Genomic DNA, 27132 nt, shown 5'->3' with positions numbered 1-27132 from the left:
GTATATCCTCTGTAGATTCCTTCCTGTATAACACCTGGAGGGGCCCTTTGAACTCAGACTTGTTAAAGACAGTAGACAGAATGAGCCCCTAGACCTCTAGACCAACTTCAACTCTATGTTCTTCTGGCCACACCATACTGTCAAGAAGAAGCACAGATGCCTGACAGCATTTAGACCCTCTCTTGGAATCCCTTTCTCCACTTCTGTTTCTTACCATCCTTCCTTGTTTTTAACTTGCTTGTTTTCCATGTTGGCTCTCCTGTAATTAAGCCCTGTAATGCCAACTCAGCCTGTGCCCTTGGTTTTCCACACATGGGTAGGTACGTACGTGCCATCCCTTTTATGGCCATTGACTTGGCTTGTCCATTGATCTTTTACTCTGCCCTATCTCTGCTATTGTTGTCCCTTCTCCCATGGGGAAGTGTTAGTTAAACATCAAGATATTAAGGCTGAATACAGGCAGAGGAATGGCATGAACAAGTATGCAATGTAGGCATAAATATGCCATTCTGTTATTCTTATGTATAATGTTTATGTGAAACCACAATGAAGTATTGGTGGAGTTCAGTCTCAGTGTGGAGGTGTTGGTGAGGTCCTTAGTTGGGAGGGGCCACAGCAGGATCTGTCCTACTTTCAGCCCAAGCTGTGCTCTACTGGGATCTGGTTTGGTGACCTCATCTTTTCCTCTTCTTTCCTGGTTGTTAACACATATCAAGGCTTTCATTCCCTCCTGTCAAAGCTGATACACTAAGTACTGAGAAATCTCACCCTCTATAACAGCTCAAACTCTATAACTGACACTATAGTTCAAACTTTATAGTGTCAGTTTCCAGTTCTGTTCCCATAAGTCTGTATACCTTATTCCTCTTAGCATCTGCTCAGATGTGTACAGACTCCTCCTGTATACAAAGCGGTGCTTTCCCCTTAGGTATGCTATTAACCTTGGGGAATGACGTTTCCCCTTTCTGACATCAAGTGGATAAAGTGTGTGGCCCTGGTTTGGCAGCAGAAAACAACCTTCAAGTTGAACTCTACTGAAAAACTCCTCCTTACCTAGAAGCCACTGGTCTTCAGGCCCCTCTCTAGATTGCATCAGGAAATGTCTTACCTTGCTAAGATTTGCTAATGAATTCTTTTGTACCTGTTGAATTGTGTGTCATATAAGCTTATGCCGTAAGTATCTGGAGCATAGTCACTCTGTCAATAAGGCTTCCTGATGGTTTTTTTTCTTTCCAGAGATGCACCAGTGATTGAACTCTGAGTGAGCAGCCACTTCCAGAGAGCCTGCCAGTCTATACAACTGTCCACTGAAGTGTTGGGGATGTCTTGAATTTGAATGTCCAAAGCTAGTGATGGACTTTCACATGGAATTTAATCTCCAGGGTGAATAATATACTACTTGCAAAAATTAGGGGATATGTTATAGCTTCATATTCATTTTGAAATATCCCCTAATTTTTGTGAGTAGTGTGGAATAAACAGCATTAGTGCCTCTTCCCTGAGTGAAAACATTGCTTCTCACTTTTAAGAAACGTGCTACCCAGAGGGAGGCATGAGCACTTCACCCAGGACTAAGAAAGCATAGAAGCCAATTAGTTCTCACTGCCTATTCTGGTACCCCCATGTCAGAGCTGTCACGCTTCTCTGATTGCATTGTGTCCATGTCAATGACATCTACTCACAGCAAATTCTCATAGGATGAGAACCAAACTCATCTTATCAACAGATAAGCAGCATTTTCCAGAACTGTTAGCCTCACCTTCTTAGCTTTAGCTTCCAAGAGAATTTCCTCATGAATATTCAGGTACCCTGACACGTGAAACATGGGGCAGCCTCTGTTCCTATCAATGCAACATTGATCTTCCAAAGAAGAAACGCTGGGCTGGACTGGAGTGAGAAGAAGGGGCCTGGTGGCCATGAACGAGCCCACAGCTCTGTAGCTCTTAACAGGATGGAGCCAACAAAGGATAAATGAGAAAACAGATGTCATGCTTTGCAGAAAGTGATATAAATGTAAGCGATTATTGTGTGCTTATAGAACTATTTTGTGGTTATTATTACAATGTGCATACCTTGTCATGGAGAGGTTTAAGAAACCCACATCTCTTTTCTTATTCTCATAAACTGAAGGTTCTGTGGACCAGCCCCTGTTAACAATTCTCTGCCCTGTAATATTAATCCTGTATTTCTAGGGCTGCACTTGGAGTACCTTTCCATTCAACAGAAATCTAAGTGGTTTTGTGGACCTTCAGATTAGGTTACTCTCCTTGTGTGTGATAAAAATGAGCGATGTTCTAAAGCAAAGTGTTATGTTATAATAATTTGTCTGGGTTCCCAGGGCATCTTTTATGTGACTTGATAACAATGTAGTTCACTAGCAGCTTTTGTGAACTGATCACTTAAAGCAGTAATGCGATACCCATAAGCCATTTTCTGTGTGTAAGATAGAATAAACCATCATGTAAGCTGCTAATTGAATTGTTTCTTTTAGCAATATTTTAATTAAGACATCTGGTTTGTGAATGGCAGAGACACTTGTGAACTGAAGGTGAATACTGCTGGATTTTTAGAAATCATTCTATTTTCTATAGGCACAGCAGAACAGTGAGGTCCTCCCCGCCACCTCACATCATAATATATTTTCCCAGCACCTCTTTTTGGCTCTATTTTTGTTTGCTCTCCACACAAGGAACACTGAAGACCAGTGCTCTGTCCTTAGGTTATAAAGGTTGACATGCCCAGGAGGTGAGAGGGGCTGGGCCCTTTGCAACAAGTCTCCTTGGCTTCCATTCATATCCAAGCTCAGTGGCTTCTGTCTGTGGTAGTCCTATTGGAAGTTCTCTCGTGTCCCTTTTGAAGGCCCTTCTCCATAGGAGCAGCTCTGGGAATGGAGGTTCTGATGAATGGACCTTCTTGGACATTTTAGGAAGCAGCTGGGAGATGTAATTGTGTCTGTGATTGCAGTATCTTCAGAGAGGGCCGTTGTGACCACCTCAAACTGTGGTTTGGAAGCACACTAGCAGGGACCAGAGGCTAAAATAAAACAGCAGGCCCTGGGGCCCTCAGAGCACATTCACGTCCCAGACAGTCCATCTGGGTGGGCAGGCCACCCTGCCCGAAGCGGAAGGGGTAGAGAAAGAGCTGTCCCTACATAGGTGAAGCAGGCTGCAGAAGGCAGTAGCCAGGCAGCTTCTGGAACAGTGCTGTGGGCTTGCGGATTCCAGGATTTAGTGCCTGGAGGAGAAGATGGTGAGCTGGGAAAGGGTTATCTGGCAAGATCAACAAATTAAGTGTGTATTGATCACTGTACCTACACATTTAACATATATTAATGTTTAATACAGTGGTACCTTAAAATACGAACAGACCAGCATACAAATTTTTTAAGATACGAGCTGCGACTCGGTCCATATTTTTGTTCGAGATCCAAGTGAAATTCCGAGATACGAGTCGTGATTCGGGAAGCTGCTGCTAGTTGGCGCGTTGGCGATCATGGGTCCAGTATGGGCAGTTTGATATACGAGTTGACTGACTTACGAGCTCCATTACAGAACGAATTAAATTTGTATCTCAAGGTACCACTGTATTTAAACTAAAATCAATGCATAAACATTAAATCAATATGTGTGCATGCTCTTCTATGTGTGTTAAAAGTATGCATATCATAGAATTCTAATATATTCTGTGATACATTCTTTTCTAGAATATGGGGATTTGAATAACTAATAAATAACACCCTTTTTCATGATCCAAGTTTAAAAATAGTCAAGAGACAGACAAATAAGTTAAGCAGATGTAGATGGAAATATCAGAGTTGTGATTTTCAAATGAATCATGACATGTCAACATCACTCTACAGCCCTAGAGTCCTGCTTGGTGTCCTGGTCCCAATCTGAGCAAGAGGTGAGGGGCTTGGGTTGGAGTGATGGCAGCAAAGATGTGGAGAATGGATGGGTTTGGGATGAGGTTTGGAGGTAGAGATGCAAGACTTGTTGACAGACATATTTGGGGGTGAGGGAAAAGCTAACTCACCATCACCACTCCTGGGGTTTGGTGTCATTATCCAAAGTGTGAAAGATGCAGGAGGCATGGTCTTGGGAAAGGTCTACAGCTTGTCTTGAATCTGATGTAGCAACTGTTGTGGAGCCAGCGGATGGGCTGCATTTGGAGAGAGAATGAACCCACATTCCTGCAGGTGTTCAAGCTTGTGAACTGGGGTTAGAAACACACATATAGGAGACTGGTCCAAAACATGCCCTGGAACCCATGAGAGAAAAAAAGGAGAATTACCTGGAAGAGCTGTAAGGCTCTTCCCCCATGAGATGGGACATGCAGAGGGGTCACTTAGAGGCAAGCTGAATAGCATGGGGACGGGGATGCCCGCAGAAGGGCTCATGACAGGAAGCCTAACGAACGGCAGGCCAGGATATGCTCTGGGCCTGTCCTGCTGACTCTCCTTTCCTCTCCCAGTCATTTGTCGTCATCTCAGATGTGTCAAGTATGTTAATCATCCTTTAAAGAATATGATTTTATCACTGGGTGACAAATAAGTGACACCTCTCCCAAGCTGTGTGCACAGAGTGCAGGGAAGCCACTCGGCCACCGACGTTCCAACCTCACTTCCCAGCGTATTTTGGGTCTGAGTGTTCTGGGCCTGGAACTTCAGCTGACATAGGTGTTCTCTTCATGTGTGGTCCCCTCTAAGTAGTATAGAGTGATGCCAGAGTATGCAGGCTTTACAGCGCATGCTTCTTTGTGAGCTGGACAAACTACTTACCCTTGCATGCCTCAGTCTCCTCATTTTTAAAATTGCCTAATAGTTTCCCCACTCTACAGGTCTTTGTCAGCATTAAATGAGGTAATTCACATAAATCTCTTAGAATACCAGCATGTAATTGGCACTCAGCGACTACGATCTGTTACTCACAATTCATTCTGGTCAACTTTTACCCCGTTCCAAAATTCAGACTCTGAGATTAAGGAAGTTTTCATTCTTAGTGAAAATTTCAGGGGAAATACACAATTTTGTTATATATTTCTTAAAATAAAATTTTATTTTATGATTGTTTTGGGTTTCGTAAAAGTTGTGAGGATAGTTTGAAAAGTTCCCAAAAGCTACTCACTAAGTAACATGTTATGTTAGTAGGGTTTCTGTGTCACAGTTAATGAACCAATACAATTACAGTATGATCACCTACAGTCTACACCACATTTGGATTTCCTTAATGTTACCTAACACCCCTTCTAAGGAGCCCTATTCAGGCATTTTGTACAAATCCTCAACCCAGGATTTGTCTGATGCTTTTCTCATGATGATAATTTTTTTTTAAGTTAAATGTAATGTAAAAAGAGATGATAATCAAACAATCAACCAAGTCTTCACTAATCTTTACTATGATATATAAAATATTTATTTATAATAAAAATCTAATCTTTATAATAAAATCAATATTTACTCATATAAATAAAATTAGCCAGATAGCTGACAAATCTTATGTATGTTTGAACTAAGTAGGTTCAGTAAAAAGGAAAAACAAAATTTAAATCAAACGATGCAGGCATCATGTGACCACTGTGCACAGATCACAACAGAGACCCAGAAAGCACTGTGCCCTGTTAAAATGAGTATAGATTTGACAGCATGCTCCTCCCTACCCCAGATAAGACAAGCCAGCCTTTGCTCACTCCGTGGATGCGTGGGAGCCATTGGTTGTGCAGCCTGAGCTCTCCATGGAAGTGGCTCAGAGCTACCCAATTTTTTTTTCTTAGCAAACAATGACCCATAAGGAAACCTTACAATGTGGTTCGAATTTTTGGTCCTATTCCTGAATTTAAATGAAGAAGTGGTTCTTATATACTGGCCACATACTGTGAGTCAAACAGAACGATTGACTGACCAAAAAGTACTTAAAACCATGTCCAAGAAGCAGCCCAATGTGTTTGGACAGGGTGTTTGCAGACAGCTGGTGTGCTCTGGGACACCAGCAGACTCACCAAGGAGAAAGTTTGTAGGGACTCTGCCCACATCATCCAGAAACTCCCCTTCCCACCCCTGCTGATGTAGGTGATGCTCCTCTTAGGCCTCCTCAGGTCAGGTGAAATTAACAACTCCTACTCCCCCATCAGATCTTGATCTGGGGTCATTTAGGTTGGACATAAGGGGGGCTGATGTCCATAAGGAAATGGCTGGTCTCAGAAGGGAAATGAGAAAGCTCACTCAGGCACTTGCTACCTCCATCTAGATCTCATGGATATTTACTCATTGAAATGGTCTGAACCTCCACGTTGAGCTTTTTATTTATTTTTTTTATTTTTTTTATTTTTTAATTATAATTTTATTTTTTTAATGGGGCGACATCAATAAATCAGGTTACATATATTCAAAGATCAACAAGTCCAGGTTATCTTGTCTTTCAATTATGTTGCATACCCATCACCCAAAGTCAGATTGTCCTCTGTCACCTTCTATCTAGTTTTCTTTGTGCCCCTCCCCCTCCCCCTTTCCCTCTCCCTTTCCCTCCTCCCCCCGTAACCACCACACTCTTATCAATGTCTCTTAGTTTCACTTTTATGTCCCACCTACGTATGGAATAATGCAGTTCCTGGTTTTTTCTGATTTACTTATTTCACTTCGTATAATGTTATCAAGATCCCACCATTTTGCTGTAAATGATCCGATGTCATCATTTCTTATGGCTGAGTAGTATTCCATAGTGTATATGTAGTTGCACTCGCTGAAAAGACCAACCTGCTGCTTCACTGACGGAATCATGCACTCAGCATGGTTCAGACTGTGGGCTCTAACCCAGATGGCCAAACTCTAATTTTTCTGCCTACCACTTAAATTGTGCATGACTCTGACAAGTCCAGCGACTTTGTCTTCATTTCCTTATCTGTCAACTGGAGGTAGTGACCCCAGAGTAGTGTTATGATTTTCCAATGGTGATTGCACGTTAAACAGTTTGAACAGTGTCTAGAACTTGTAAACACTCTATAAGTGTTAACCATTACAAGGTATGGTCCTTGCCACTGCAGAAAAGCAGAGAAAAGATATGGTCCTTAAATAGAGGACATGGCAGGCAAATAGGATAAGCACTTTATTTCAGAGCTGTGGACAGAGGAAATCATAACTACCGGCAGAGAGGGCTGTCTCAGCCTGGACGTGAGGAGTTTCTGAGTCAGGGAAGAGAGCAGAGCATCCGGAACCTGATTCGCCAACACCCGCGAGTGGAGGAGAACGTGGTGACACTAAGGAAGGGCACTTAGTTAATGGTAGATAAATGCTGATTTTTTTCTATTCTACAAACACGGGGCTACAAAAACAGAGTCCGGGGACCTTTCTCCCATTCTAGCAACTGGATCAGCTCATCAGGTCTCAGAGTGCTGGAAGCCCAGTCACGCCTCCTTCCCCAGGCTGTGCTTGTGTTAGAGGTAGAAAGCTGCCCCCCACTCCCATGCTCCTGGCCCTCCTAGTGCACCCTGGGAGCCTCCCACCATATGTCTCTCTTCCCTGCAGCCAGGCCTGCTTGCCCATCTGGCTTTGATCGGGCTCTCGAGCCCGTGGCCACATTTCTCCATTTTTATTTGTCCTTGTTTATGTTTTCTCACAAACAAACGTCACATCTTTCCCATGGGACTTCTCTTTAGCCAGTTTATTTAACTGTTTGTAGACAAGGGTAGGGTTCTGCTCTTCATCCCAGGCCTGTTATCTGCAGCCAGGGAGCCAATCCTGCCCTCCGACCCAGGGGTGAATGCCCAGAACTGGATGGTGCCCACAGGATCTGGTGTGAAGCATCCTAGAGACAGATGGGCAGGGGTCGTGGGGTTTTGCAAAGTAAGCCTAGATATTTTCTTTTTAAATTCTATTGGTATTTCATAAAACTAGAGGTTATTTATTGCTTATTTTTAAAACATTTTTTCTTTTTATTTATTTTTTTAAGATTTTATTTATTGATTTGAGAAAGAGAGATGGTGTCAGGGGTGAGGGGGGAGCAGGAAGCATGAACTCGCAGCAGTTGCTTCTCATATGTGCCTTGACCAGGCAAGCCTAGTGTTTCAAATTGGTGACCTCAGTGTGCCAGGTGGATGCTTCATCTTCTACACCACCTCAGGTCAGGCTTAAAACATTTTCTTACATGTATTGTACAAAACTTAGAAAGTAAAGATAAACAAAAGGATGGGAGGAACCCCTTTCCCAAAGATCAACATTGTTCATATTTTGGTATGTGTCATTTGGTGTGCATGTGCATACACACATCTACAGCACTGGGTTTATGGAGCTGGGCTTCCATGATGCATACTCTTACTTATTACACTGTGAACATGTCTTTCATGCTGTTCATGAACTACATTGTATTCCATTGCTTAGCTGTCCCATCATATGTAACCCAGCCATTCTCAGACTCTAGCAGGCTTTTGGCTCAATTATAGGGCAGGCTTATTTAAACACAGATTGCTGGTTCATACTGGGGTGCAGCCTAAGAATTTACATTTCTAACAAGTCCCACATGAAGTTGATACCAACCAATCAATTTAGCCCAACTTCCTGCCTTGAGAGCCAGGTTGCTTCTGAGTTCATGAGTTATCAAGGCGCAACTGAAACCGAGCTAGCAAATTCTTTGGCATACTTCTAATTTTTTAAGAATAACTTTCTAGAAGCAGGATGGCTGGACAGATGGCATCTTAGGTCCAAGGTTGTTGCTACACATTGCCAGAGGATTTGCTTCAGTTTTTTTCCCACCAGAATATACCAGTTCTGGACCTTGTGTTTCTTTAATTTTTAAAAAAGTTTATGGTATTTTCTTTCTTTTTTTAGAATTTTATTTATTCATTTTTAGAGAGAGTGAAGAGAGAGAGAGAAAGAACGAGAGAGAGAGAAGGGGGGGCAGCAGGAAGCATCAACTTTCATATGTGCCTTGACCAGGCAAGCCAGTGACCTCAGCATTCTGGGTCGACACTTTATCCACTATGCCACCACAGCTCAGGCCTCTAATTTTTAAAAAATATATAATTCACCCACATCATCTAGATAATACAGTCTAAAAAGCTAGATCTCTATCCTATAGAAAACATCTCCCACCTTTCTGAGGCTCAGTTTCTTCACCAATTCAAAGGTAAAGAATATTCCTTTGCCCCCATTACTTTTTAGGTGAGAAGAGGGGAGATAATAAGGCAGACTCTCGCATGCACCCTGACTGGGATCCACCTGGGAACCCCATCTGGGGCCAGTGCTCGAGTACTCAGGTATTTTCAGCACCAGAGGCTGATGAATTCCAATAGGAGCTGTCCTCAGCACCAGGGCCATGCTCAAACCAACCAAGCCACTGGCTGTGGGAGGGAAAGAGAGAGAGAAGGGGGAGAGAAGGGGGATGGAGAAGAAGATGGTTGCTTCTTTTATATGCCCTGACTGGGAATTGAGCCGAGACTTCTACACACTAGGCCAATGCTCTATCCTCTGAGCCACTGGCCAGGTCCCCACATTTCTAGGTTGATGTGAAATTAGAAAATGGTGGATGAGAATACCCTTCCTGAATTTTGACCCACATGTAGGGTTCTCAGAACTTCTCTGAAGGAATAAGATATGCCTAGTATTATGTAAACGTCCAGAAAGTAGAGATCTTGAGGAAAAGTCACCTAAATAACTTGTCTTTACAAACTGAACCGTGGGCTCCAGTAGCTGCCTACAGGGGTCCCAGCATTGCAGTGCAGGGTCACAACCTGCTCCCTGCCTGTGGGTATGGGTGATGGGAGAGGGAAGAAAGGCCTTGGTTTTAGCCTTTGCTTATTACCATGGTGTCAATTCTTCTCTAAGCCCTCTAACAAGCTGCTATGTATGACACAATGTGGTAGGATAATTAGGAATTGATCAGTTTTAAGTATTTATTAATTTTATATTTAATATAATTTGTTTAGCCTGACCAGGCAGTGGCGCAGTGGACAGAGCATCAGATGGGGATGCAGAGGACCCAGGTTTGAAACCCCAAGGTCTCCGTCTTGAGCATGAGTTCACCAGTTTGAGTGAGGGGTTGCTAACTCGAATGTGGGATCATGGACATGACCCCATTGTCACTGGCTTGAGCCAGTTCTGCCTCATGGAAGCCATTTCTCCTCACTGTGAGCTCCTCTTGTTTCACTGGCCTGGTCAGGGAGGGCAGAGGGGCTGCAGAACCAGACATCCTTCCCAGAGCAGAGCTAAGAGGAGTTTATCTAGTTGTGGGATTCAAATTATTTAACAACTGGTCCTCTGCCCTAATGACCATTTTAAGTATAAAAAAAACAATATAACGAAAGGTAGTTTGTTATTTTCATGCATTTAATACTTCAAACCAAAAAAAAGGTACACAAAACTAGATTGTTATAAGAATAAATTTCAAAATATTAATGAAAAAATATTAAATAATACCTGACAAAAAACAATAAACCTGTTATTTAAGGTATTTCCAATGACAGCTTGTCACCCCTTGGTTGCTTTACACCTTTTCTCTTTATGTTATGTGTTTGTTTACTGAAGTAACAAATGTGAGGGAATTAAAATGTAGTATTTTATCAAAAGTATAACGAGCTTTAAGAAATGAATAAATAGCCTGACCAGGCGGTGGTGCAGTGGATAGAGTGTCGGACTGGGATGCCGAGGACCCAGGTTTGAGACCCCGAGGTCACCAGCTTGAGCACAGGCTCATGTGGTTTGAGCAAAAGCTCACCAGCTTGGACCCAAGGTCACTGGCTCAAGCAAGGTGTTATTTGGTCTGCGAGGCCTGCAGTCAAGGCTCATATGAGAAAGCAATCAATGAACAGCTAAGATGTTGCAATGCACAATGAAAAACTAATGATTGATGCTTCTCATCTCTTCGTTCCTGTCTGTCTTTCCCTGTCTATCCCTCTCTCTGACTCTCTCTCTGTCTCTGAAAAAAAAAGAAATGAATAAATAAATGTTACAAGCATAGTTCTGTCAAATTTTTTCACCTACAGACAGAATGAACATTACTACAAGTGCTTAGAACACACTGTTGCACAGATGGATGTTAAAAAGAGTAAGAAATGTAAATTTGTGATTTCCACACTGGGTGGCTGCCCAGGTGCCCACCTTAGAGAGAACCCTTATTACAAGTGCCATTTTAACAACTGGTTCGGCAAACTCAACAAAAAATTAGGTATCGGTTCTGCTGAACCCGTGCGAACCAGCTGAATTCCACCACTGGGTTTCTCTTGGGAAGGCAAGGCTCAATGTTTGAAAATCAAGCAACATAATATACCACATTAGTAGCATGAAGGGAAAAGCCCCACATAACATAATTATCTCAACTGATGCAGAAGAAGCATTCAATAAAACCCAGCATCCTTTTTATGATAAAAGCACTCGATATACTGAGATTAGAAGGGAATTCTCTCAATATGAAAAATGCACACATGAAAACCCATAGCTAGTAACATACCCAATGGTGAAAGACTACAAAGACTTTCCTCAGGGACAGGAACTAGCAAGGGTGCCAGCTTCTGCCACGTCATGCCAACATTTTACTGAGGTTCTTGTCCAAGCAATTAGGAAATAGAAAGAAATAAAAGCCACTCAAATTGCAAAAGAAAAAACTATATTTACAGATGATGTGATTTTATATAGCAAAAAAACCTAAAGAATATACACACACACAGAAACTGTTAGAATTGATAAACAAATTCAGCAATGTTGAGTAACTAAAAATGTTGTATTCCATCCCAAAAAGATATTTAAAAACAGTTCCATTTATAGAGCATCATAAAGAATAAAATATTTAGGAATAAATTTAACCAAGGAAGAAAACACTTGTATGCTGAAAACTACAGCCCCAACCCTGGTGTGGAGGGGAGTGGAGCTGGTCCCACAGCACTGTGGGCACAGCTGTGGCAGTCTGGTGTGTCTGCGTGGACCACCACACATTCTGGATGGTAAATGTTGACCACAGATTCCTTTCTTGGGAAATTTCCTGTGGGAATTCACAGAGCCTTATCCAATCTTCCCAGAAGTTCCCATTCTACCCCTGCTTCATTTCTGGAGGGGCCAGACCAGCTCTGAGGCTTTGAGTGGCATGCTGGGGAAGGACAATGTCTGGCCTCCTCCCCAACCATCTACTAAAGGACTGTAACGTCTCACAAAAGAGACACATTTTTTATGGAAGACTGAATGGGAAGAAGCCAGTCTGCAGATAAGGGTCTGCAGTTGCCAGTCTGATTGTGGAAATAAAAAAAAAATCATCCCAGATCTTTTATGGTTAAATAAGACAAGTATCATGTGATTTCACTCATATGTGGAATCTAACAAACAAAATGAACCAACAAGCAAAATAGAGACAGATTCACAGAGAGAGAGAGCAGGCTGACAGCTGTCTGGGGAAAGAGGAGGGCTGGGTGAGAGAGGTGGAGGAATAGAGCAAAAAAGGACAAAAAGAGGAAAACAGTGGACACGAACAAGAGTGTGGTGATTGCCAGAATGGGTAGGTGGAGGAGGGTATGGGGGGTAAATGAGGATGAATGACGACTTGATTTGGAGGACTGAACACACAATATGGTGTACAGAGATGTGTTATGAAATTGAGCACCCGAAACCTGCATAATTATGTTAACTAGTGTCACCCTAGTAAATTCAATTAAAAACAACAACCAAACCAGAAAAAGAGAGAGAGAGAGAGAGAAGAAAGAAAGAAGAAAGAAAGGAAATGTAGCTGCTGTAAACCGAAATATGATATGTCAAGTTCAAAATAAATAAATAAATAAATAATAAATGTCAGCACATAGGCTGTTTCTAGTGGTGTTGCAAGGGTCTTGGATGTGAACAAAGGGCCAGGCGGGACTAAGCCAGCACTCTTAGAAATCATGGTGACCCACTGTTGGCCTTTGAGGTTCTGGGATCTCACCTTCCCAGTTGAAGCCAACGCATCTAAGGGTTCAATCAGGATGAATTAGCAACTGGTGTCCTGAGAGTTGTGTCCAAGGTGGTCTAGGGCCAGCACATTTTGGGCACAGAAGGAGGGAAGACCCTCCCCCGCCCCCAGAGCTCCCAGCATGCAGCTCTCTAAGAACATGCATGGGGAGTGGTCAGCTGCTGGGATCCTGGAGCTCTGGGTCATGTATGGCCTCCAGCCAGGAAGTCCTTTCTCCCAGCTGAGATCACCCTTCCAAAGAAGCATATGTTGAAAAAAGGCACTTCTGCACCCAGCACTCTCATTAAACATTCTGGCCCGAGGGAGCCAGAACAGGCAGGAGGCAGGCAAGCTCTGGGCCAGGTCTGGGCTCTGGGGCCTGGAACACAGCTGTGGACATGACAGAGGGCCCAGTCTGAAGCTACCCCTCCCTCCTCTCTGATGACAGAGAAGGCCTAGGCTATTTGTGTGGGCGTTCTGAGGTTAAGGTCCAAAGCCAGAGACAGCACCAAACAAACCACGAAGAAGGGGCAGCCTGCTATTAAGTTGGATGGCAAACAAAAGCAAACTCCCTTTCCCACTCGTGCGGGGGCCCAAGTTTCTATGTGGCTGAGTTATTCCTTACATGGTCCACTGACTCACTTCTTTTTAAATAGTTATAAAAAGCAAGAGAAAGCAAACACACACACACACACACACACACACACACACACACACCCTATTGTAATCTTTAACATGTCTGACAGCTTCTGATGATCTCTCTGCTGACTTAGTACAGAGTCCGAGGTCATCCATAGCCCCAAAGACAGACTTTCGCCGGGAGAAACTCTCTACTGCAGAGCCCACCCGAGACCTGGCCAGCAGCATCTGGGGCAGCTCACTACTTCTATCCCCCTCACCCACCCCATGTGTTAAATCTGACAATAGGAGTTTTTTTGGGAAGGGGTGACAAGGTGGTTAGTCCTCCCCTTTCCAGTGCGAAGAGAAGAGTGTTGCCCATTTAAAACACTTGACAACAGTGGCTCAGCCATGGAAATGCCACAACGAATGCACATGGACAGGCCATTTCTGGATGCTCATTGGCTCACTTGGTTCTCCCTGTAGCCTCATTTGTCGCCCAAGCCAAGCTCTGGAGTGAGAAGGGTGGGAAAGTAGGAGGCAGCATCTGTGGAAGAGTTTTGGAAAAAAAGTTAAGACTAGAAAATACTCCAAGTTTCTTGATGAGGTTTAGAGCTCTTATGTGATGTGTGAAATGAGTTGACCAGGAGTCAGTGCTCCAAAAAAGTGCTGTGTTGGTCTTTTTGGGGTTTATCATACTAGCCTTGCTGGCTATAGCGGCGAAGCGCTGCAGTTCCTGGCAAAGCTTGTGAACAAGCGGGAGAACTGTGGGCAGGGACCCAAGTCTGGGATGCAGGGGGCTGGGACACAGGGACTGGACCACCTGGGCCATGACCATCTTCCCCCCCCCTTCCTCTGGGGAAGGGGGAAGGAGCTCTGTATGGGTGGTCTTCAGCTAAATGTTTGACTGGAACAAGAAAAGGGACAGGGACAGAGGGCCTTCCCATGGCCCTGGCCAGAAGCAGCCCAGAGGCCACATGAAAGTGAAGGACTTGCACACATTGGTGGGGCTTTGCTCTAAGCCACCCCCAGGGAGCAACCCACAGGGACTGTATAAGACAGCCTGGCAAAGAAGTCCTGCCTGCAGGTTTGAGGTGTGAGCCCCTACTCCAACTTCCCACCGGCACCTCCCCTAACCCTCAGAGCCTCAACCTTCCTCTGTGAAGTGGGCAACAGTACCTACCTGGCAGGAGTGTGGAGAGGAGTGAAGAGAATTTATGTAGAGTCTGAGTGAAAGAGGGAAAATATGGAAAGGTAAGGCTAAAGGCAAAAAATAATTTTATGTAAATATTGTAAATAGTTGCCTGTGGGGCCTCAGGTTAACCATCCTGTAACTGCTGCACATGCAGGACGGGATTAAACCAATAAGTACAGGAGTGATGAGTGGTGGGGATCCATGGTGCTCAGCTGGGCCAGGAAGACTCACAACAATACAGACACTGGTCAATGAGCTGCCTCACTGGAACATATTTCAGTGATACAAGGATAATCACAGACCCCTGAATTACTATGGCTGCATAACAGATTGTCCCAAAAGCTAGTGTAGAGAACACCTTTGACTATGCTCATGATTTCTGAGGGTCAGGAATGCAGGCAGGACAGATGGCTGAATTCCACAGGGATGGATAGTCTATGTTCTAAGATGTCCGGGGCCCCAGCTGTAAGACTCAAATTCTGGAAGGTGGAGTTATCTGAAGGCTTGTTCACTCTCACCTCTGGTGGTCGGCTGAGACCTTTGCTGAAACTGTTGGCTGGAACACCTCCATGTAGTTTCTCCATAGCAGCCTGGGCTTCCTCACAGCATGGTGGCTGAGCCTAAGGAGAGTGGAGAGAGGTGAGAGAAAGAGAGACAGAGAAAGAGAGAGAAGACCAAGAAGCCATATTATCTTTTATGACCTAGTATTGACCATCTCCAAGCATTCCTCCTTGACATTCTATTGATTGAGGCAAGTTCACCCTGGTTCAGGAGGACGGACCTTGTCTTTCTCGAGAGAGGAGTATTCACTTTATGTTGTAAGAAGGCACATGGAATAAGAAATATACTGGTGTGGTCACTATTGAAAAATACAATATTCCCCAGCCCCACCTAATTTTTCTTCCCTTCACTGAGGTCACCGCTGTTCCCATTTCTTCAGACCCCCTCTGTGCCATTACATACATGGTCACATTGAACTAGTCTGGGGGCTTTTGTGAGGAGGAATTAGCATGCTTAATTTTTACCTAAGTGAGATTTCTTTGCATCTTTCTTTCCCTTAATATAAATTCATTTATTTGTACATACAGATCTCTTTCATTTTGCTGCAGTATTCTACAACTTGGTTATATTATAATTTATTTAAGGATTTATGTTAATGAGTATTTGAAATGTTTCCTGTTTTTTTCTATGATGAACAGTACTGCAATAAATATTTCCCCGTGTGCTATTTTAACCCACATAGCACAACATGTAAATGTTTCTCAGGAAAAAGATGACAGTTCAAGTGTCTTTCACCAGAGTCCACTTCATCTTTAGTCCACAAAAGGGGCCCCTTTGCCCCAAGGGGTAACTGCATATAGCTGCATATTTCAGCAGTCCTGTTTCTCATTTAGAGGAGAAAAGGGGCCAGTTCCAACTGGTCCTACATAAGTCCTGGTTTTGTTCTAAATGCCTAGGTTAAAGCTTGTGTCCAACACTGAATTATCACTGTAGCCAGAAAATAGTCTTGGCTTCAGCCAATCTGGGCTTGTCTCTGAAACTAGGATTTAGCTCAATATCCCTTAAGTGGCTGAGCAGGTACATACCCCAGTAGAAAATCAAAGTCCCATCAGCAAAAAAGAGCAGAATGAACTAAGGAGGCAAACCACAGTTGTAGATGACAGTGGGTAATTACCTGTGCTATGAATTTTACCCAATGAACTTCTATGGTTTGTAAAAAAAAAAAAGATATATATTTAATATATAAATTTATATATTATAAATCTCTATATAGATATATGTCTATATCTATATCTATATCTGTGGAGAGAGAACATTGCCCACTTTAAAATTTAATGGATACTACCAAATTCCTTTTGAGAAAGACAAATTACACTGTTATAAAAAGAATATCAAAGTATTTCTTTCCTCTTGTCCTTCCTTACCAGGATTTAGTAAAGTCAATATTTTTAACTCTTACTTATCTTATGGGTGAAAATGATATTATGTAAATCATGATGTTTTTAATTTGTAGTTTTCTTACGTTAGTAGGTTGAACATGGTATTTATCAGCCCTCTGCATTTCTTCTCCTGGGAACTGCCTCTCATTTCCTTTCCTGAACTGTTTATTTCAGTATCATTAAAAAGCAGAGACAGAGAAATTGAAACAGTGGGATTTTTTAAACAATAAAGTTAAAAAGAAAGATGACAAATATTCAGAGATGCTTGTGAAAATTGATATCACTTAAATTTAGAAAAAAGCCAACCTTTAATTACAAATGTTAACTTAAATTTTCTTAGAAATAAAAAAAGCCTTTCAAAGTGAGAGCCAGTTGATCTTATTTAAGATCCATAAGAATAGCTAGTCAGGGATCATTAATTAAGGAAGAAGCCTAACTAATGTTCCGATTCAGAAACAAAGGCACTAGGTGTTGTTCATGAGAAAGACAAGAGGAACAATTATATCAATAGAAGGAAGGCTTTTCTATTGGTGCTGGTAACGAAATGTGGTGATGCTAATTCTAAACAATGTTTTAAATTTTCAGTCCAGTAGTCATCAGTCCAGCAGTCTAATATCTGCTTTCCTGTTATCTTTGCAAACAGTTCTTTTCAGACACAGTGTTCCCCTTAACCCAGTCCAAAGGTTATTTTACCTCAGTTATTAACATTCCAAAGCTTGAGGCATGAGGGGTGCAAGGCAGTTGGCTCTGGCATTCCAGCTCCAGTCCATTTTAAAGTAGCTTCATTTATATTATTGTGTACATCTTTGTGAACATATTTATTTATTTATTTATTTATTTATTTATTTATTTATTTATTTATTTTAGAGAGAGGGACAGTCAGACAGACAGGGACAGACAGTTAAGGAGAGAGATTAGAAGCATCAACTCGCCCTGGCCGGTTGGCTCAGTGGTAGAGCGTCCGCCTAGCGTGCGGAGGACCTGGGTTCGATTCCCGGCCAGGGCACACAGGAGAAGCGCCCATTTGCTTCTCCACCCCTCCGCCGCGCTTTCCCTCTCTGTCTCTCTCTTCCCCTCCCGCAGCCAAGGCTCCATTGGAGCAAAGATGGCCCGGGCGCTGGGGATGGCTCTGTGGCCGCTGCCTCAGGCGCTAGAGTAGCTCTGGTCGCAACATGGCGACACCCCGGAGGGGCAGAGCATCGCCCCCTGGTGGGCAGAGCGTCGCCCCCTGGTGGGCGTGCCGGGTGGATCCCGGTCGGGCGCATGTGGGAGTCTGTCTGACTGTCTCTCCCTGTTTCCAGCTTCAGAAAAATGGAAAAAAAAAAAAAAAAAAAAGAAGCATCAACTCATAGTTGCCCTACCTTAGTTGTTCATTGATTGTTTTCTTATATGTGCCTTGACTGGGAGGCTCCAGCTGAGCCAGTGACCCCTTGTTCAAGCCAGCAACCAGGGGATTATGTCTATGATTCTGTGCTCAAGCCGGTGACCCCACACTCAAGCCAGCAACCCCAGGGTTTCCAGCCTTGATCCTCAGCATCCCAGGCTGACGCTCTATCCACTGCACCATCACCTGGTCAGGCTCTTTGTGAATATTTTAAATTAAAACATAATGCTGAACTATATGAAAATATTCTTATCTGTTTCACATGAGATGAAACCAAAATTGATTTTTTTAAAAATGAATATAATTGTTCACTGTCATACATTCACTGAGTCTTCTTTTCCTCCCAGACTTGTGTTATTTTCTTTATCCCTTAAAAACTCAAATATATAATACGATCTTTTTCTGGGCTACCTGTATCTTCCATGGATCTATTATTTTTGTTTTGGTACCCCCTTGTTTGTATAGAGCCAGTCTTGGGATTCATTTGGTAAAAAAGAACATATATACAGTATTCTCTCTTCACATAAGGGAACACTGTCTTTTTTTTTTTTTTTTCTGCAAGTGTGAATTTTATCATCTGTAAAGCTCTGTGGGGTTTATCTCACACAGTGGCTTCTCATTCTGGAGAGAAAGCAGTATATTCTTAGGTGTTGGCTGTGGAGGATTCGGGGGTTACTTTTGAAATAACTTTTAATCCATCACCTTGATGAACTGTTTAAACACAAGGACATCCTGAAGAAGAGGGAGATGGCAGTAGGGAAGATTTGCCAGGGTGATGTGTCTAGAGTGAGGTTTGTGCAGGTGAAGAAACAGGAGAGGATTCTCGGAGTTACGTGGCAAGAACCAACCCACCTGGGGCTGCAGAGATCTGAGGTGCAGAGAAAAGGCAGTGTCCTCACTAGGTCTCAAGTCACAGGGGAAAACAGTCACCAACAGTTGGAGCCACATTCAGCTTGGACAGCCCAGACTCCACAAAGAACAGTGTAAAGTGTGTTGGACAGGTAGACTGAAAGAAAGAGCAGGAGATTGTAGCTAGGTGTGTTCTCTGGGAGAAAGGCCCGAGGAAGTGGTCACAAGATCACCCCTTGGAGTTGCTACCAAATTGTTGTATTGGCCATAAAATAGATACTGGGTATGACAGAGGCCAGTGTTGAAGTACATGAGGTGATCTCAGGGCATATGAGGATGAAGACATAAAATATTAATCATTATGTTTTAATATGCATTGAAAAACAGTTGACATGTCAATCCTGTAATTTCAGCAGGAATATAAAAATTTCTTTATAATAATTGATTAAAGTTACTCTAGAATATCAATTTGAAGACCACAGTGAAATGGGCAGCACCTAAGGGTAACAGATGGGCTCTTGGGACAGAGTGCCTGGCACCATCAGTCATTTAAATGTTTTGTGCCCCAAAGGGATTAAACAAAAAAGTGTGTGTGTGTAACACATAGACACAAACAACAGTGTGGTGACAGCTACCAGGAAAGGGGAACAGGGGTGGAGGTTGGCAAAAGGATAAAATGGGGTCAGAAAGAGACTTTGCTTGGGGCAATGGGTACACAATGCAGTGTGCAGATAATGTATTGGGTTGTGTACCCCAATAAATTCAATACAAAAATAAAATAAAAATAATTAAAGCTCTGTGTTTCAATTTCCTAAACTGTCAAGTGGGCATCTAACAGTACAATTTTTCAAGTTTTCTTGTTTGTTTTTGTTTTTGAGTATTAAAGAAGTTAAAAATATGGCAAACACTTACATGGTGATGGGGGTACAATGAGTGTTCAAGACAAAGGCAAGATGTCCCCTGAGATAAGATGGAGACACATTACAAATGCCAAAGGGGAAGTTGGGGCTCAATGGCCTGGCTGAAGTACTTCCCATGCCTTGCTTTTTAAATTGGCCTTATTGAGCTGTAATATGCATTGATTTTAAGTATACAATGTGAAGAATTTTGATACAGGTACATTTATTTGTGTAATCACTACCACAATCATGACACAGAACAATTTCATCCCCCCAATAGTTCCTTTGTGACCCTTTGTCCTCACTACCTTTGCTGTTGCACCTGATCTGTCCTCTCCCCTGTAGTTTTGCCTTTCCTGGGATGCCATCTTTAAGAAGTCATACATGATACAGTCTTGTTCGTCTGGCTGCTTTCACTGAGCAGAATGCACTAGAGACCCACTGCTGTTTTGCATGTATCAGGAGTTCATTCCTTTCCATTAATAATAACATGGCATTGTGTGGATGTATCACAGCCTATCTGTTCACCAGGTCACGGCCTTTCTGGGTTTGGTTATTTTTGGCAATTACATTTGTATATTATTTGATATTTAAAAAATTTTTAAATTAAATTTAAATTAAGGTATTTTTAGGTGAGAGAAGAGGAGATAGTGAGGCAGACTCCTGCATGCACCCCAATTGGGATCTGCCTGGCAATTCCATCTAGGGCCAACACTCGAGTACTAAGCTATTTTTAGCACCTGTGGCTGATGGGCTCCAACAGAGCTATCGTCAGTGCCCAGGGCCATGCTCAAACCAATTGGGCCACACTTGAACCAATCGAGCCACTGGCTGAGAGAGGGAAAGAGAGTGAGAAGAGGGAGAGAAGAGGGAGAGAAGCAGATGATCGCTTCTCCTGTGTTCCCTCGGACTATCCACTGAACCACCAACTAGGGCACATTATTTGATCTTTATCGTCATATCTATAACTTATGCGTATGTCTGTCTACACATTAGCTGATCTCTGTTGTGGCTCAATGAGGTCAACATTGTCATTATTCCCATTTTATGAGGAAATAGGCACAGGGAGGTGAGGGACCTGCCCAAGGGCCCCTGGAGCCAGTACCCTTCCAGAGTCCTGAAGGTGGGTTTGGCACTGATCCCTTTGGGACACTGATGACAATCTTCCTCCTCCTCTCAGGGACTATAAAGAAGAAAGAGCCATCTCTGCAGCCAGAGTCAGCCATTTCCCATCAGGAAGATGTCTGTTTTGCCTCAAGGATCTGGGGGATTCTGGGCTAGAATAGCTCCCTTTAGTCCCAGTTCTACTCTCGGTACTAGTCTTGCTGTTACTGTCTATATGGGTGACAAAGACACTGCCCAGCTAAGTGTGTGTGCCTTTGCAGCCATGTGCAGACAGTGGGAGGCCCAGGCTAGCTTCCAGCTGGTCAGCAGGAAGCTCCTGTATGTAGGAAGCTGAGTTCATCAGGAGGCAGAAGAGGGAAGGCTCCCCCTCTGAGATAGCTTCCAACACTGACCTGTGCTGGTACCTGGAATCCAGGAAGTACAACACTGACCAGACTGGATGACACAGAGCTGCCAGGCCCTTAGGAGAGCCACCTACAGGAGCTGTGGGACACCCCCAACCGGCTGGTCACTGCCAATGACAGGCTGTGCTGTGTGGCCTGGTCTTCCCCACACTGGAGGTGCTGTTAGAGAAGGCCCAGTACGACATCTATGACAGCTCCGGCTGCCAGGCCATTTCTGAGGAGATGCTGGAAAGAAGACAAGCACAGGGCCAGGAGCAGGAGGAGAAGGAACAGAACCCTTTACAGCAGTGAATGTCCAAGGTCCACTGCAGCAGCAGGCACAGTGAGCTGGATGGGATGTGGCCAGCCCTGCTGGCCCCCTGTTTCTGAGTTGCTCCTCCAATAAGCACAAGCAGAGCCCCAGGGCAGGGACAGAATGAGGGTGGAAGGGAAAAAATTAGCCAACCCTCGAGCTCAGAGGGTGGTGAGAAGAGAAGGGAAGAGGACCCTTTCAAGGACACAGCATTTCAACCAGAGTTCATTTCAAAACTTGACTTCAAACAGAAGAGGGCTTCAGAGAGTTCTGATGTTGGCTGCAAGACCCAAAGCCCACGGATGTGTAGCCACATGAATCTCTATTTTTGCTGGTGGATGAAGCAGGTCATGACCAACAGGAGTACCAACTACAAAAGAAGCTTTGCTTCTATTTTTTCATTGTTACAAACCCATCACCTAAGTCTACGTTTTAGTCTTATTTTAGTGGGATTCAAATTGTATAATCAAAGTGTAAGGCAATGATGAATTGAGTGAAAGGTGTTATTAGGTTAGCCCTATAGGAAATTGCTATTTCTGTTGGTTACACAATTGTGCAGACACTTGGAGACAGGCAGCTTCCCATAGTCAGACAGAAACTGGCTGAGTCCTACAGACCCAAGTGTTTACATATGTCCAGTATATGTTTCAAAATGTTGTTACAAAATGTGCCTTCACCCTCCTATTCATTACTAGCTAAAGGGGTCATGTTCCTTTAAAAAAATACATGGATGGGTCATTGTGTGAGGTATGTTAATGAAACCCATACCCCAACCGCCCAATGAGAGGCAAATAGAGTAGGCAATTACAAGGCAGAGGGATTTATCACATCAAGGAGGTTTGGGGAGCACTGCCCTAGGGTGAGCTCATGCTGGTTAATGAGGAAGGAAATCTTTCCAAAAGAGGTGATATTCTCATGGGCTTGGAGGACAAGCAGCATTAGCCCTGTATTACAGGTGAGCAAACTAAGACCTTGCCAAGGTCATTCAGCTAGTGTACACCGAGTCAAGCTTCCTGGTTTCAGAGTCCATGCTCTAACCGTCCCACAGTAAAGTTTTACTGTAAATACAGATACAAGGTATGAAGAAAAGCAAGCATGTCAGCTCCACAGGCTGTGTCTTCTTCAGATTAAGTAGAAACAGCTGGAAATCGGGGAAAATGACGGGCATTCAAGACAAATGAAAGATGATAAGCAAACTTTTAATTTAGAGGGTAACTCTAGCTGGTGAGGATTGAGGAAGAAGGGGATAAAATTGCTGTTAAGATAGTATTCTTAAAACATAACTTAAACTCAGCTGAGTTAATTATTCATTTATGGTTTAAATACATCATTTTGCAAAGACCTGGGACCTCCACCAACAGAGGTAAGTATCAGGTTGAGTAAAGTGAACCATTTCAGAGGGTTCAAGGGACATCAAACATTTTAGACCTTGAACCATTTTAAACCCCTATTTTTCTAAACAAGAGAAAAAGATGGCACTCATTTTATGAAACTTACACAGACCTTATAACAAAGCCAAACAGACACGGCACTTAAAAAGTAAACAATATATTAATCTCATTTATGAATACAAAATAATAGCTAATCATATTTAATAGAATATGAAAAAAACAATTTACTATGACTAAATTTGGGTAATCTCATGACTATAAATACAGAAATTATCAAATCTAGCAATATTTTGTATTGAAAGAAAAATCTTATCATCTAAATAATAATTGTCTCAGAAATAAGCCCATACACTTATGGTTAATTTATTTTTATTTTATTTATATATATTTTAACAAAGGTGCCCAGATAATTCAGTGGGGGAAAAGAATAATGGTACTAGGACAACTGGATATCTGTATGCAAAAGAGCAGAGTTGGATTTCTACCTCACACCATACATAAAAATTAAAATGAAGAATACCTACATGTAATAGTTAAAACTATAAAACTGTTAAAGGAGAACAGATATAAATCTTCATGGATTATACAATGGTTTCTTAGCTATGACACCAAAAGCACAAGGAAAGACAAAAAATATACAAATTGAACTTTATAAAAATTAAAAACTTTTGTGTTGGCCCTGGCCAGGTAGCTCAGTTATTCAGAGCATCATCCTGATACATCAAGGTTACAGGTTCAATCCCTGGTTGAGGCACATACAGGAATCAACCAATGAATGCATAAATAAGTGGAACATCAAATCAATGTTTCTCTTTCTCTCCCTCAAATTAAAAAAATAATAAAACTTTTTTAAATGGCATTTTTTATGATTTTAATTTATTGTGTTTACATAGATTCAAGTGACCCACCAAATATATCTCCCCCTCACCCCCATGTGCCCCCCATTACCCCTCCCCCCAGTGCCTTCCCCCTTCCCTCAAGAATTTGCTGTCCTGTTCTCTATATGCTGTATTGTGTATATATAATTTCATTAATCTCTTTCCCTTCTCTGATCCCATCTTCTCTTCTACTTTTCCTCTGACCACTTTCCCTCTGGTCCCTGTGATCCCTCTTTTGCCTCTGTTCCATTCTTCAGTTCACATTGTTTATTGAATTCCTCACATGAGTGAGGTCATATGATATTTCTCTTTTTCTGTCTGGCTTATTTCACTTAGCATGATAGTTTCCAGGTCCATCCCTGTTGTCATGAAAGGTAAGATTTCTGTCTTCCTCATGGCCGCATAGTATTCCATTGTATATATGTACCACTGCTTTTTAATCCACTCATCCACTGATGGACACTTCGGCTGTTTCTAGATCTTGGCTATTGTAAACAATGCTGCAATAATCATGGGAGTGAATTTCTTCTTTTAAATCATTGATTTGGTGTTCTTAGAATACATTCCTAGAAGTGGGATAGCTAGGTCAAAGGGCAGTTCCATTTTTAATATTTTGAGGAATCACCATACTGTTTTCCATAGTGGCTGCACCAGTCTGCATTCCCACCAGCAGTGCAGGAAGGTTCCCTTTTCTCCACACCCTCACCAGCCCTTATTATGTGTTGTTTTGTTAATGAGCGCCATTCTGACAGCTGTGAGGTGGTATCTCATTGTGGTTTTAATTTACATTTCTCTAATGATATGTAATGTTTAACATTTTTTCATATGCCTATTGGCCATCTGTATATCCTCTTTGGAGAAGTGTCTATTCATTTCTTTTCTCTATTTTTTGATTGTATTGTTTACCTTCCTGGTGTTGAGTTTTACAAGTTCTTTATAAATTATGGTTATAAGCCCCTTGTCAGACTATTAGCAAATATATTCTCCCATTATGTGGGTTGTCTTTTTATTTTGTTAATGCTCCATTTGCTGACAAAAGCTTTTTAGCTTCATATAGTTCCATTTGTTCATTCTGTCCTTTATTTCACTTGCCTGTGGAGATAAATCAGCAAATATATTGCTGTGAGAGATATCACAAAGTTTACTGCCTATGTTTTCTTCCAAGATGTTTATGGTTTCACAACTTACATTTAAATCTTTTATCCATTTTGAATTTATTTTTGTGAATGGTGTAAGTTGATGATCCAGTTTCATTTCTTTGCAAGTACCTGTCCAATTTTCCCAACACCATTTGTTGAAGAGGCTGTCTTTACTCCAATGTATGCTCTTACCCTCTTTGTCAAATATCAATTGTCCATATAGGTGTGGGTTTATTTCTGAGTTCTCTGTTCTATTCCATTGATCTGTATGCCTGTTCTTATGCCAGTACCAGGATGTTTGAGTACAGTGGCCTTGTAGTATAACTTGATATCAGGAAGGGTGATACCCCTCACTTTATTCTTCTTTTTCAGGATTGCTGAGGCTACACGTGTTCTTTTATGGTTCCATATAAATTTTTGAAATATTTGTTCTATAGCTTTGAAGTGTGTCATTAGTATTTTAAAAGGAATTGCATTGAATTTATAGATTGCTTTGGATAATACAGACATTTTAATGATGTTTATTATTCCTATTCATGAACATGGTATATGCTTCCATTTGTTTGTATCTTCCTTGATTTTCTTTATCAATACTTTATAATTTTCCAAGTACAAGTCTTTAACCTCTTTGGTTAAATTTACTCCTAGGTACTTTATTAATTTTTTTTTGTGGCAATAGTGAAGGGGATAGTTTTCTTAATTTCTCTTTCAGACAGTTCATTGTTGGTATATAAAAATGCCACTGATTTTTGAATATTGATTTTATATCCTACCACCTTGCTGAATTCATTTATCAGTTCCAGTAGTTTTTTGACTGAGACTTTAGGGTTTTTGTGTACAGTATCATATCATCAGCAAGTTATGATAGTTTTACTTCTTCTTTTCAAATTTGGATGCCTTTTATTGCTTCTTCTTGTCTGATAGCTATAGCTAAGACTTCCAGAACTATGTTGAATAAGAGTGGTGAAAGGTGACACCCCTGCCTTGTTCCTGATCTTAAGGGGATTGCTTTTAATTTTTGCCCATTGATTATGATGTTGGCTTTGGGTTTGTCATAGATAGCCTTTATCATGTTGAAGTATGATCCCTATATCCCCACTTTGCTGAGAGTTTTGATGATAAATGGGTGCTCGATTTTATCAAATGCTTTTTCTGCATTTATTGATATTATCATGTGGTTTTTATCCATTCGTTCTTTATGTGTTGAATCAAAATGATTGATTTGTGCATATTGTACCAGCCTTGCCTTCCCAGAATAAACCTCACTTGATCATAATGTCTGATTTTTTTTTCATGTATTGCTGGATCCGGTTTGCTGATATTTTGTTGAGAATTTTAGCATTTAAGTTCATCAGTGATATTGGTCTGTAGTTTTCCTTCTTTGTATTGTCTTTGCCTGGTTTTAGAATTAGTATTATGTTCGCCTTATAAAGGAGTTTGGGAGTCTTTCCTCCTCTTGAATTTTTTGAAATAGCTTGAGAAGGATAGGAGTTAGTTCATCTTTGATTATTTGTTAAAATTCACCTGTGAAGCCATCTGGCCCAGAACTTCTGTTTGTTAGAAGTTTTTTGATAATTGTTTCAATCTCATTTGATGAAATCGGTCTGTTTAGGTTTTCTGATTCTTCTATATTGATTTTTGAAAGAGTATATGTTTTGAGTAATTTGTCCATTTTGACTAGATTGTCTAATTTTATGGCATACAGTTCTTCATAGTATTTTTTTACAATCCTTTGGATTTCTGCTGTGTCATTTGTTACTTCTCTCTCATTTCTAATATTATTAATTTGAGTCCTCTCACTTATTTTCTTGGTGAGTCTGGTTAGAGGTTTATCAATCTTGGTTAGCTTTTCAAAGAGCCAGCTCTTGGTTTTATTGATCCTCTGTCTTTTTTTTTTAGCCTGTATGTCATTTATTTCTACTCTGATCTTTATTATTTCCCTCCTTCTACTTCCTCTGGGTTTTACTTGCTGTTCTTTCTCTAGTTATTTTAGATGCAGGGTTAAATTGCTTATTTAAGCTTTTTCTAGCTTCTTAAGGTATGCCTGTAGTGCTATGAACTTCCCTCTCAGGACTGCTTTTGCTGTGTCCCATAAATTTTGAGTTGTATGTTCATTTTTATTTGT

General features: G+C 41.8%; 1 protein-coding gene and 1 non-coding gene across 3 annotated transcripts in view; both read left to right on the top strand.

The window, feature by feature from the left end:
- Positions 1 to 5040, top strand: part of TMEM273 (transmembrane protein 273) — a 50929-nt gene extending 45889 nt beyond the window's left edge. For both annotated transcript variants that reach the window (XM_066243769.1, XM_066243770.1), the window contains one exon: positions 1237 to 5040. In XM_066243769.1, coding sequence (XP_066099866.1) covers positions 1237 to 1250 — 14 coding nt within the window. In that variant the 3' untranslated portion in view covers positions 1251 to 5040. The remainder of the gene's footprint in view (positions 1 to 1236) is intronic.
- A 12536-nt stretch (positions 5041 to 17576) lies between these two features.
- Positions 17577 to 17652, top strand: TRNAA-AGC (transfer RNA alanine (anticodon AGC)). The gene has a single exon. It is a non-coding gene; the product is annotated as a tRNA-Ala (tRNA).
- The last annotated feature ends 9480 nt before the right edge of the window (positions 17653 to 27132 follow it).

Source organism: Saccopteryx bilineata, chromosome 9, assembly GCF_036850765.1.
Source record: "Saccopteryx bilineata isolate mSacBil1 chromosome 9, mSacBil1_pri_phased_curated, whole genome shotgun sequence".
NCBI lineage: Eukaryota > Metazoa > Chordata > Mammalia > Chiroptera > Emballonuridae > Saccopteryx > Saccopteryx bilineata.
Note: the sequence above shows the minus strand (reverse complement) of the source record. Positions and strands in the feature narration are given on the sequence as shown.